This window comes from Corythoichthys intestinalis, chromosome 5, assembly GCF_030265065.1.
Source record: "Corythoichthys intestinalis isolate RoL2023-P3 chromosome 5, ASM3026506v1, whole genome shotgun sequence".
NCBI classification, from domain to species: Eukaryota; Metazoa; Chordata; class Actinopteri; order Syngnathiformes; family Syngnathidae; genus Corythoichthys; species Corythoichthys intestinalis.
Window position 1 is genome coordinate 33,939,541 of NC_080399.1, and position 13,111 is coordinate 33,952,651.

The following is a 13,111-nucleotide window of genomic DNA, read 5'->3' on the forward strand; positions in this document are numbered from 1 at the left end:
GACAAGTGTTTTTCTTGATTTCGTTAAGTGTTTTGTAACCATTTTAAGGACAGTGGTCACTACAGTGGACTGTTATTCAAAGGTTGACACTCAAGACCTTTCACGTTCAGTAGGGAAAAGTGACTTTTTCGCCATTTAAAAGACCTGATTGTCAACTGATTCAGGGTGTACCCCGCCTTACCGCCCTTTGTTGGGATAGGCTCAAGCACCCCCTTGGACCCTTGTGAAGATAAGCAGCTTGGAAGATGAATGAATTATTAATATTATTGTATTTTCCTCATATTATTTGTATTTCTCTATATTAAAAACAATTAGTATGGCCCAAGTAACACTCTAAAAAAGTTTTTTTTGTAGTATTTAATTTATTACATGTCACTGAAGGCGATAGATGTTCAATTCAGTTCAACTATGAGGACTGGCCGTGAATGTTTATCTTTCAGTGCTATTGACAACACTCGACATCCAATCCATTTCGATCCCAGTCAAAATGGATTGGACATTGAACACTGTCTAATGCCAGCCAAGGGCGTAGGTCAAGGTTTGCATAGGGACGGTAGGGACATAACACTACCAACTTTTCAGGAGGCTAAAAAGGTCCCCACCAAACTTTAAGCAACCTTATATGCATTGTATAATGATTTCAGTTATACATGTGATTTAAATTGTCTTCCCATATGTTTAGGTAAAGAATTGACCCAAGCATTATCAAGTGAATTATTTTCATTATGTTCAAACTTAGATTTACCCCTTTTCACTTGCTGAATGCGCTGTTGCCAACCCCCCCCCCCCAACACACGTTTGATTGGCTGATGACTTGACCCCCCCAACACACACAGGCATGATCACACTTACACAGCCCCGATAGGAATACATGTCGACAACATGCCGCCTCCTCCACCTGCTTTGAAGACGTATATTAGAAAGTTTTTTTTTCGGCCAGCAGCAGCAGCCACTGTAAGTAATTTAAAAAGATGCCAGCGTTGTGGAGGTTGGAAACACACCACTAATTTTGCTACTGGAAGTCCGACCTGTATCAGAGTTAGCATAACATTAAACTATGAACTTGCTAGCATGCTAAACTTGAGTAGGAAGCTTCTTAGAAGTGTCCTTCTGTTTGTGTTTTCTACTGTCAACATTAATTAAATTGTGAGAAATGTAGTGAACTCTGCTGGAAACTATAGAACCAGAAAAACGTGAGCAAGAAGCTGCTTGGAAAGAGACAGGTGCTGCATTACCGCAAATGTTGTTCAAACAACACTTAATAATTAACTATGTACGTAAAAAGAAAAAAACTTTTTTGGGGGGAGGTATGCAGCGAGCTACCCACACAAGCGTTGCGATCAATGAAATGAGCACCCCTGATTTAGCATATCAATTAATTAAGTTTATATTAGTGAGAAATGTAGCCCTGACCCCAGTTCACCTAATTTGTTTGGTCTTATTAACGTCCCAATCCGAGCAAAAAGTGTACATGCAATTTATGCTGTTGTATCGTCCCTACCAATGATGAGACCAACCCTACGCCCTTGATAGCAGCCATTGAGTTAAATTAGTGCCTTGTGAGGGTTAAAAGAAAAGGTCGGAACTCGTGCATGAATGGGTTAAAGCCAAATTAGTAATTTGAAATGATCAAAGTTTTGTGTCATGTCTATGATTTTCCTTTTTTTCTACACAATAAAACAATTGGGGGAACTTTCACCGGGACTGGTAATTCCATCATTTTTTGCCAGGGTTTGTAGTGACGAATGTTTTAACATCTACATTGACAGAACATTGGAGAACCATCGTAAAGAGCAGAAGGAAAGCTATGACTCTCAAATAGAAGGCTTGAAACTGAAAGTGGATTACCTTCAAAATGAGTACAGCAGCTTGCAAACACTTTTTACCGAGAAAAATAACATAAATGAGAATATTCGCCAGGAGGTGTCCCGACTGAGCCGTGAGAACTCGGTAGGTTTAACTGTTTGTCATGAACTCTGCAAAAAACACAAACAATTATTGATATTTGTTGTCAGGTTATACCAGAGCTGAAAGTTCAGATTTCAGAGCTTCTAAAACAAAAAAATGAGCATGAGATCCTCATAGAAAACCTGAGAAAGGAGTTGGAGGGTGAGTTTACCTCTGTAATTAATTTAGGCTTTTTACATGTAGTTGGTTGAATTTATTTTATTTTTTATTTATTTATTTTTTTTGGGTGCTTATAAGAAAAAGCCGACGAGATGAAAAATACCTTTGAAAAAAGGATTGAAGAAGAGAGTTCAAAACGAAGGTAACATCCAGATTGAAGTCGGGATGTTTTGATGATACTGTCATTATCACCAGTGAGTTCTTTCCACTTTTTCTAAGGCACTTAGAGGAACAAGCAGAGGTGCTGGATGAAGTGAAACTCGACCTTCAAGGTCAAATAAAAGACTTAGAAGAGGAGAAAGATCTTTTGAGCAGACAACTACAGATGGAGAGAGATGCCAAGATTCGACTCAGACTCGAAGCCACGCAGTTATCGTCAAAAAATTTGGTAGGTGTATATGTCAAAGGCTCCCATCACCGACCAGGGCACCAAACTTTGCTTTTCGTTTCAGGACTTGCAGGAGCAGCTTGACGACAATGAAAGAATCATTAAACAATTACAGAATCAAATGATAAGCCTTGAAACAGCACAAAAAGGTGGAAAAAAAAGTATTTTTCAAGTTCAATGTAGAATGAATAATGAATGTCAAAGTTTTATTGTGTGTCACCCAGCCCAGAAAATGATGTCACCTCTTCCAAAGCATTATCTTGGAATGTTGGAGTACAACAGAGAGGATGAATCCCGACTCATTAAAAATCTGATTTTAGGTATTGGGTCAATTTTCCCAATTATCAGGAACCCGTCTACACATCATTGAATATACTTTTCTACTGCAGACCTTAAGCCCAAAGGTGTGGCAGTCAACATGATACCAGTTCTGCCAGCTTATATTCTCTTCATGTGTGTACGGCATGTCGACTACCTCAGCGACGAAGATAAACTTCGGTCTTTGATGAACGGCATTATTACCGCTGTGAAAAAGATCACCACAGTGAGTTCCATTTGTGTTGGAGTGTTATATTGAGGAGAACATGTTAAAACGTTATATTATATCATATACATCAGGGGTCACCAACTCCGGTCCTCGAAGGGCACCTATCGAGTCTGTTTTCCATGTCTCCCTCCTCTAGCACACCTGAATCAAATGCATGTTTATTAGCCAGCTCTCCAGAAGCCTAATAATACTCCTGAATATTTTAATCAGGTGTGTTGGAGAAGGGAGACATGGAAAACAGACTGGATAGGTGCACTCGAGGACCGGAGTTGGTGACCCCTGATATACATTATAGTGTCTACAATATTGCTAAAACAGGACATATACATTTAAAAAATGTTCATTCCATTCAAGAACTCATTTAGGAGTATTAAGCAAATTAAATTGAGTCCAAAACTAAACATCAACATCTTGTCCGATAGCCAGTTACTGTCTTAACTGTCACAGAGCGGATGGACACAGGGTCTGTGCTCCCCAAATTTGCAGTTAGTGAGCCCACTGCCAGCACGCTTCACTTCACACAGCTGTCTTTTATTGTGTTAAATAATTTTCATTTTGTAGAGTTTTTTTTTTTTTTTTTTTTTTTTTTGTATTTACACATTGTTCACAGCTGAGAGCTGCTAGGAAATAATTTCACTGCTGTATATTGACAATAAAAATCCTTTGAATCCTTTAAACGTTGATGGTGGGACGACCATCTCGTTGAATCCTTTAAACGTTGATGGTGGGACGAGCACCTCGTGTTTTTGGCTAAAAGCTAAACAGCTACCAAGCAACTGCTAGAGAATGTGAATCATACTTTTTTTCCTTATATGTTTTAATTGTAACACTTTTTGGAACCAGAAACCTATTGTGGAAAGGCCCCCAAAACAAAATAACAGTGAAGACTGTTGAATGTTGAAAATGACCTTAAAACAATGATTGCCGCTTATCTGAAAACGATGTGATACGTCCAAAGTCCGGCCCGGGGGCCAAATGCGGCCCGTGGTCAAATTTCATTCGGCCCCCAGCCTCTGTCATAAAATCAATAACATTTGGCCCGCACACAGACTTAATAAATTGTTCAGCAGTACTGGAACCAGCATATGAAGTAGCTTACACACGAAATGCTGCTCCTCATTTACCCACTAAAAGGAGGCAGAACTTTAACCCTTTATTGCCAAATGTATCGCATTTGATACACCTAAAATTTCATGATTTTCAGACTAATTTAGAATTTTTGACATTTCTTTTTGAAAAAAAAAATGATGGATGCAAGTCGACACATGCATCTGCTGGTTCCATGAGAGAGAAAAAAACATGATTTAGCATGGGTTATAGATATTAGAGCGCTTATTACACATAATCATTTTGACTTTTCACAAATTTGAAAAAAAAGTTTCATTAGGACCTTATTTTTCTAATTTTGGGATTCTCTGATAATTGCTTCATGTTGCAGGTATTTTAAGGGCTAAGCAAAATTACTCCGTGTGACCCTCTTCTTCCAATTTTCTAAAATGGCGACAATCAACAAAAAAAAGTTGCCTGTGACGGCCGACGCTTCAAGGATAGGTGGAAATTGGACTATTTCTTCACTAAAATACGCAACAAATGTGTCTTGCCTCATTTGCAAAGAGACAGTCGCTGTTTTTAAAAGATTTGAATGTGAGGCGATATTACCAAACAAGACACGCTGACATGTACGACAAGATTACAGGGAAGATACGCAGCGAGAAATTGAAGCAACTTGAAGCTAGTTTAATTTCACAGCAGTAGTATTTCGCAAGAGCCCGAGAGTCGAAAGAGAACACCGCAAAGGCTAGTTGCGAGATTGTTGAAATTATTAATTAAAAAAATAATAAAGCAAATGTGACACACTGAATGGCTTGCTAAATTTTGCTTAAATATATTGTTCTACGTAAAGGACGTCAGCCAAGGTCAGCCCCCCACATTTTTACCACGCCAAATCTGGCCCCCTTTGCAAAACGTTTGGACACCCCTGCTCTACAGTAAAGAGAATGTAGATTTCATGTCGGTGCAATTCTGATCATTTCATTGCTGAAATTGCACAACACCGCATTCTGGTGGTTGGGTTTGTAGTAGGGCTGTCAAAATTATGGCGTTAACGGGCGGTAAGTAATTTTTTAAATTAATCACATTAAAATATTTGACGCATTTAACGCACATGCCCCGCTCAAACAGATTAAAACGACAGCACAGTGTCATGTCCATTTTTTAGTTGTGTTTTTGGGTGTTTTGTCGCCCTCTGCTGGCACTTGTGTGAGACTGATTTTATGGGTTTCAGCACCATGAGCATTGTGTAATTATTGACATCAACAATGGCGAGCTACTAGTTTATTTTTTGATTGAAAATTTTACAAATTTCATTAAAACGAAAACATTAAGAGGGGTTTTAATAAAAAAATTCTATAACTTGTACTAACATTTGTCTTTTAAGAACTACAAGTTTTTCTATCCATGGATCGCTTTAACAGAATGGTAATAATGTTAATGCCATCTTGTTGATTTATTGTTATTATAAACAAATACAGTACTTATGTACAGTATGTTGAATGTATATACAGTATCAGTCTTGTGTCTTATCTTTCCATTCCAACAATAATTTACAGAAAAATATGGCATATTTTATGGATGGTTTGAATTGCGATTAATTACGATTAATTTTTAAGCTGTGATTAAGTCGATTAAAAAATTTAATTGTTTGACAGCCCTAGTTTATAGCAATTTTGATGAGCAACGTGTGTGACCAGCAACCCTGTCCTCCCCAACTGTATTGTCAATATGCAAGATTTAATACCAACCATGATTTTTACTATGGAGATGAAAATGAATCATTAAATGTGCCTGTTCTAGAATCACCCAAACGACTTGGCCTTGTTGTCTTTCTGGCTGTCAAACATGTACCAGCTTCTCAACTGTCTCAAGCAGTACAGCGGCGAGGAGGTAGGTAGCACTTTGTGTGAATCAGATGAAAAGACTTGCTTAACTAACCTTTTGTATGGTTGTTGACCAAAGGAATTTAGGAAACAAAGCACTGCCCGTCAGGTGAACAACTGCTTGCAGAACTTTGATTTGTCAGATCACCAGCAGGTCGTCAGCGACTTGGCCATTTGCATCTATCACCAGTTTATCGCGGCCATGGAAAGATCGCTCACACCTGCGATTGGTATGAGACAAACCAAAAAAAAAAGTCAACATTGTTAGTAGGGGTGTAAATCAACAATTTTATGACAATACAATATCAATTCTTTGAACAATACAATATTTGCCAACATTACAAGTGTCGCCATGTATAGATTCGATTCAAGGGACTTCGATGCAATCTATCGATCCAGGAGTAGTTGCACTATCGCTCGAGTAGTAGTTGTACTATCGTTACGAAGGTTGTCAAAAGTATCAATAGTGAAATGTTGTATCCATATATGATATTTGATTACATTACTATTGATACTCAGAATCTGGTTACTGTATCTGTTCCGTTCTTTTTTTTTTTTTGCACTACAACAAGTCACCAGAAATTTGATGTCATGGAGGAAATTTGATTTTGCAATACTCTTGAAAGTAGGGCCTTGGAGGATATTTTTGCATTTTCTTTGTCAGTAAAAATTAACATTTATTTATTCATTTATTTTTTAATATCGTGGTACTGAAAATGACATCGAGTATGGAGTAGCATATACTTCATTATCAGTTGACGAGACACTGGGCTCGGGGCTGATCCGAAGTGGGGCCTATTTTCAAAAACTTCAAATATTTTCAAAACCAAAGCAGCTAGCGACTTAAAACCAAAACAGACTAATTATTTTTTTACTCAAGTATAACAAAACTTAAAATGGCTATAAAATTCTCAAATTCTACACTAGATGCACAAAAATCAGCAAACACAAAGATAATCACCTATATTTTCAGGATCAGTAGCAATATTTAACAAATCGTATAGGTTTTTGGCCAAAATAGCAACTTAATTTTTTTTTTTTTTTTAGTGTCAACAGCTAATAAATCACTCAATTTTCACATCAGAAACTTAATACTTGAGGAAAGTATGCAGAATCATCTTAGCTTAAAAGTCAACAAAAGCAAAATTTTCATTTTTCGATATACAATCACAACTTATTTAGGTTGAATTCCGCTATTGTGTAGAGATACAAAATCCAACATGGCGGCCGTCAGGAAAGCAAAGAGCTTTTTAAGTTGAAAATTCATTTAAATAAATGCTTAAATCGTGGAATTTTTATAGATATGAACGGGCAGTTATCGTTCATTTTACGTAAATATTTAAAGCAAAAGTTAGGATATTGTCTAATCCAACATGGCGGTTGTCACGAAACAGCTTTTTAATTTGAAAATTCTTGTAAATAAATGCTTAAATTAGACTAACTGCGCTTTCCTCCACAGTACCTGGTATGTTGGAGCATGAGAGTTTGCAGGGAATTTCCAGTATGAAGCCCAGAGGCTTCATTAAACGTTCCAGCGATGACAATGAAGACATGGAGACCTATACAATCTCCTTCATCACTCAGCGGCTCTCTCACTTCTACAATAACATGATGCAACATGGAACGGAGACACACCTCATTAAACAGGTGGTCAAGCAGTTGCTCTTTCACATCGGTGCGACCACCCTCAACAACCTACTACTCCGGAAAGACATGTGTTCCTGCAGGAAAGGAATGCAAATCAGGTTTGTCAATGTGACATTGTTGGGTTGTCTTTATTTCATCAGTTACCATTGACGACATATCGAACACGGTTCTCGCGAGTCCTTAAAAAGTCTTAAAATGTCTTAAATTTTAAATCCTGATTATTAAGGTATTAAATTGTACTAAATTGAAGGGAAAATCACAGTAGGTATTAAATTTTCAGACAATGCATTTAATGCCAGGAAAATCGCTGTAGTCCGCCATAAAACTTCTCAAGGTAGGTTGTTTTTCTAATGGCCGTGTACTAAATACAAGAGTTTGGGATTAGATAGGTTATATGGTAACATCAGTGACTTCAGTTGTCGCTATGATGCCATTTCCTGATTATCCGCGGTTGTAAAGGTGAGCAAGAATATGCAGAAAGATGGGGAAGTGTGAATTTACCTGTAATCAAAAATGGATGGAATATGGTTTATTTAATAAGTGGTTGTGGGCATTTACAGGTTACTTCCTGTTCATTTGAGGGAATTTACAGGTTACTTCCTGTTGATTTGAGTTACTTCCTATTAATTTGGGGACATTCTTGAGTTACTTCCTTTTCAGAAACCCAAAATCAACAGGAAGTGGCCTGTAAATACCCCATTAGTTGTTCAGTAGAATATCGCAGATAAATTTCCAGACCATGTATCGATATCGATAGAAGTCATAAGCCGATCAAACGTTTGAGGGGGAAAAAATCGATCGGCACATTCAGCAAGTGAAAAGGGATAAATGGAAGTCTGAACATAATGAAAATAATTCACTTCATAATCGTAGGTTTATATTCTATCCTTACAACATTTGGGAAGACAATCTATATTACTTATATAACTGAACTCATTACATAATTCAAATAAGGTTGCTTGAACATTGGTGGGGGACAATTTGAGCATCCTGAAAAGGTGGTTGTGTTATGTCTCTATCGTCCCTATGCAAACCTACGCCTTTGAAAAGCTTTAAATTTGAGTTTTACAAGTGTGCAAGAACCCTGTCAATATGTACCAAAACTTGACAGCCATTGTGCTCCCACAGGTGTAACATCAGCTACCTGGAGGAGTGGCTACAGGAGAAAGAGTTGCAAAATTGTCATCTCATAGACACGCTCAAGCCGTTAGCTGAGGCGGCCTGGCTGCTGCAGGTCAGCAAGTCCACCGATGACGACGCCAAGGCCATTACCAAGAAATGCATCGAGCTCAACACGGTTCAGGTATACTAGCCCATTCCATACAATTCTGTAAAACTAACACAATTTGTATCAGATTGTGTCAGTTTTACATTCATTTACATTCATGGTCCATCCATCCATCCATCCATCCATCCATCCATCCATCCATCCATCCATCCATCCATCCATCCATCCATCCATCCACCCACCCTCACCTTTTCATTATGGTAGAAGAAAGCTATGAATCACATGATATGCTCGACTTGACATCATCAAAGTTTTCCAAAAGAATGGGTAGAGCAAATACATGTCCATGCTTCTATTAAAAAAAAAAAAAGTCAGTCCTGATTGAATGATATACATTCTACCCTATGCAAACACTTATGGATTTGATTGGAACATACATATGGATTTGATTTTTTTTTTATTTTTTTTTTTTAACTGATTTACATCAGTAAATGTGAAGCGGATAGCTAAACAGCTTGCTCGTAAACTAACATTAGTACGGATTTGGGACTGTTACTTGCCACTCTGTCACTGTGATTATTCTAAATATTGTAAATCTCTAAATAAATCATTAAATAAAACTGTTAATATTGATCTTTAAATTGCACTAATCAAGCCTTTGATAGTTCAAGAGATAATATTTAGAAATATTTGGGAAACAATACCAGAAAACTGAAGACTCACTTTTCATTTCAGTTCAGTTTAGTTTATTCGCACATCAAGATACAGTACATGGTCGTACGCAAGCAGTTCACGTAATGGGTGAAAAAGACACTCCAAAGAAGCTATTCAAAGTTTTTGGACTGCAACCCCCCCCCCCCCCACACACACACACCTACAGTGGGGCAAATAAGTATTTAGTCAACCACCAATTGTGCAAGTTCTACTTGAAAAGATTACAGAGACCTGTAATTGTCAACATGGGTAAACCTCAACCATGAGAGACAGAATGTGGGAAAAAAAACAGAAAATCACTTTGTTTGATTTTTAAAGAATTTGTTTCCAAATTAGAGTGGGAAAAAAGTATTTGGTCACCTACAAACAAGCAAGATTTCTGGCTGTCAAAGAGGTCTAACTTCTTCTAACGAGGCCTAAAGACGCTCCACTCATTACCTGTATTAATGGCACCAGTTTTAACTCATTATCGGTATAAAAGACACCTGTCCACAACTCAGTCACACTCCAAACTTCGCTATGGCCAAGACCAAAGAGCTGTCGAAGGACACCAGAGACAAAATTGTAGACCTGCACCAGGCTGGGAAGACTGAATCTGCAATTAGTAAAACGCTTGGTGTAAAGAAATCAACTGTGGGAGCAATTATTAGAAAAAAGAAGGCATACAAGACCACTGATAATCTCCCTCCACCTGGGGCTCCATGCAAGATCTCAACCCGTAGCGTCAAAATGATAACAAGAACGGTGAGCAAAAATCATATAACCACACGGGAGGACCTAGTGAATGACCTACAGAGAGCTGGGACCACAGTAACAAAGGCTACTATCAGTAACACAATGCGCCGCCAAGGACTCAAATCCTGCACTGCCAGACGTGTCCCCCTGCTGAAGAAAGTACACGTCCAGGCCAGTCTGCGGTTCGCTAGAGAGCATTTGAATGATCCAGAAGAGAACTGGGAGAATGTGTCATGGTCAGATGAAACCAAAATAGAACTTTTTGGTAGAAACACAGGTTCTCGTGTTTGGAGGAGAAAGAAAACAGAATTGCATCCGAAGAACACCATACCCACTGTGAAGCATGGGGGTGTAAACATCATGGTTTGGGGCTGTTTTTCTGCAAAGGGCCCAGAACGACTGATCTGTGTAAAGGAAAGAATGAATGGGGCCATGTATCGAGAGATTTTGAGTGAAAATCTCCTTCCATTAGCAAGGGCATTGAAGATGAGACGTGGCTGGGTCTTTCAGCATGACAATGATCCCAAACACACAGCCAGGGCAACAAAGGAGTGGCTTCGTAAGAAGCATTTCAAGGTCCTGGAGTGGTCTAGCCAGTCTCCAGATCTCAACCGCATAGAAAATCTGCGGAGGGAGTTGAAAGTCCGTATTGCCCAACGACGGCCCCAAAACATCACTGCTCTAGAGGAAATCTGCATGGAGGAATGGGCCAAAATATCAGCAACAGTGTGTGAAAAGCTTGTGAAGAGTTACGTTTGGCCTCCATTATTGCCAACAAAGGGTACATAACAAAGTATAGAGATGAACTTTTGGTATTGACCAAATACCTATTTTCCACCATGATTTGCAAATAAATTCTTTAAAAATTAAACAATGTGATTTTCTAGTATTTTTTTCCACATTCTGTCTCTCATGGTTGAGGTCCTATGTTGACAATTACAGGCCTCCCTAATATTTTCAAGTGGGAGAACTTGCATAATTAGTGGTTGACTAAATACTTATTTGCCCCACTGTAACTGTGGACAGTTTCAAAATTCTGGTTACATTGGATTTGATATGAGACACCAGTAATGTTATTCAAAGAATCGGCATATGATACACTGTAGCTTACAAAGAACAAGAAGAGTATTTGTACATTTCAGTATCTCAGGGGTTTGTCTTTGGTTGGCTCTTAGTGTTGTCTATATGTTCTTTTGTTCTTGTTTTGTTTTTATAAGTGTGACTATTGAAGTGCCTTATATTTTGACAAAATTCTGCCACGTGTAGTACAGTATGTACAATGTGCCGCCTTTGTTTTTTTTGTTTTTTTTAGTATGTATGTTTTATGTTTCTTTGCATTGCGCAGTTTTGTATTTGTAGTGGTATTGTATTTGTGTGATTGTTTGAATTAAAAAAAAAAAATCAGCATATTATACAAACATTGCTAGGAGATGAGTTTTGAGTTTTTCTTAAAGATGGAGATGGAGTTTGACATTTTAAGTGTTTCGTCAAGTTCATTCCAAATATGTGGTCCTTTGCACACTTTTCAATAATTTTGAATCCAAAATGTCTCCCAATTCTGGACTGACCCACAGATTGTCAAGATTCTAAATTCATACACACCCATCGACGGTTTTGAGAAGAGGGTGGCGTCGTCGTTTGTGCGTAAAGTTCAGGTAAGCGTTGTTTCAGAATCTTACCTTTCTTAAACGACTGATTTCAAATGATCATCCTCCTCTTCCTCTTCGTTGCAGTCACTTCGACAAGATCATGACGGCTCGGCGCAGCTGATGATTGACCCCCATTATCGTTTCCCAGTTACGTTTCCTTTTTATGCTTCCTCACAGGCTCTGGAGCTGTTGCAGATTCCCAATAGCCTTCACCTGGAATTTCTTACCATGATCTGACCTAGGGAGACTTTGAACTTTTCTCTTTTTAAGCTTAACCTTTAATCAAATACCATATCTTTGGCGCACAGTTGCTGTATCCCCCTAAAAAAATCTATTTAAAAATAGCAATGTTGTCAAGCTGTCAGCTTTTAACCAATTCAGTGTCAGCCCTTGCAATACACTAACAATACTGCTTAAAATCTTACTGAGTAATTTATGAAACGCTTCTTGATTTGTTTCACTACGCTTGTATTATACGGCACTCAGAAGGAGCAGCACAATGCTCATTGAGATGAAGAAAAAAGGTGTCGTAACTGTTTTAAACTTACATTTCAGTTCAATTAACTTTTCTTCATTACATTACAAATAAACAACACATGTTTACATATAGAACAAAATTAAAGTGAAAAAGAAAATCATATACAAATACCCCATATTTAATATACTGTTCGAGGACACCAATTGCGTTTGACATTTTTGTTTCTATGCTTTCTTTATTCCATAACTTCGACCAAGTACATCTTTCCATCACTGTGGTTCTAAATTTTTGCATTTTAACGCATCTTTGACTTTTAAACACTAACATTCTATTTAATTATTTTATTAAATGGTTTTATGAAGTACAATACTTTTTAGAGTGGTATATTTTTCATTAAAAACACATTACAAACATTTTTCTTGTCGTTTTGAAGGAGAGCGAGAATAGAATCATGTTGTGTCGATTCATTTCATCAATGTATTTTGACTTTTGAACGTGGTCATAGGACAAAAAATATTAAAAAAAAAAACAAAATTTAATTACTGCAATAAATATCACAGGAAGTCAGAATTTAGTGTGAGTAGAATTAAAAAGAAAAATCAAATAGTTAATGCATGGGGGAGCACCATTTTTTTTAGTTATGTCTGACAGCTATCCTTGGC

The 13,111-nt window shown here is 37.7% G+C and overlaps 1 protein-coding gene across 3 annotated transcripts in view; it reads left to right on the plus strand.

The window, feature by feature from the left end:
* The window catches only part of myo5c (myosin VC), a 30,281-nt gene extending 17,475 nt beyond the window's left edge, over window positions 1-12,806 (plus strand). For 2 of the 3 annotated variants that reach the window (XM_057836425.1, XM_057836427.1), the window contains 12 exons: window positions 1,770-1,950; window positions 2,016-2,109; window positions 2,206-2,269; window positions 2,347-2,515; window positions 2,580-2,835; window positions 2,905-3,059; window positions 5,916-6,005; window positions 6,078-6,228; window positions 7,458-7,743; window positions 8,774-8,948; window positions 11,897-11,977; window positions 12,056-12,806. In XM_057836425.1, coding sequence (XP_057692408.1) covers window positions 1,770-1,950; window positions 2,016-2,109; window positions 2,206-2,269; window positions 2,347-2,515; window positions 2,580-2,835; window positions 2,905-3,059; window positions 5,916-6,005; window positions 6,078-6,228; window positions 7,458-7,743; window positions 8,774-8,948; window positions 11,897-11,977; window positions 12,056-12,208 — 1,855 coding nt within the window. In that variant the 3' untranslated portion in view covers window positions 12,209-12,806. The remainder of the gene's footprint in view (window positions 1-1,769; window positions 1,951-2,015; window positions 2,110-2,205; window positions 2,270-2,346; window positions 2,516-2,579; window positions 2,836-2,904; window positions 3,060-5,915; window positions 6,006-6,077; window positions 6,229-7,457; window positions 7,744-8,773; window positions 8,949-11,896; window positions 11,978-12,055) is intronic. The other variant, XM_057836426.1, reaches the window with a different exon arrangement.
* Window positions 12,807-13,111: the final 305 nt, after the last annotated feature.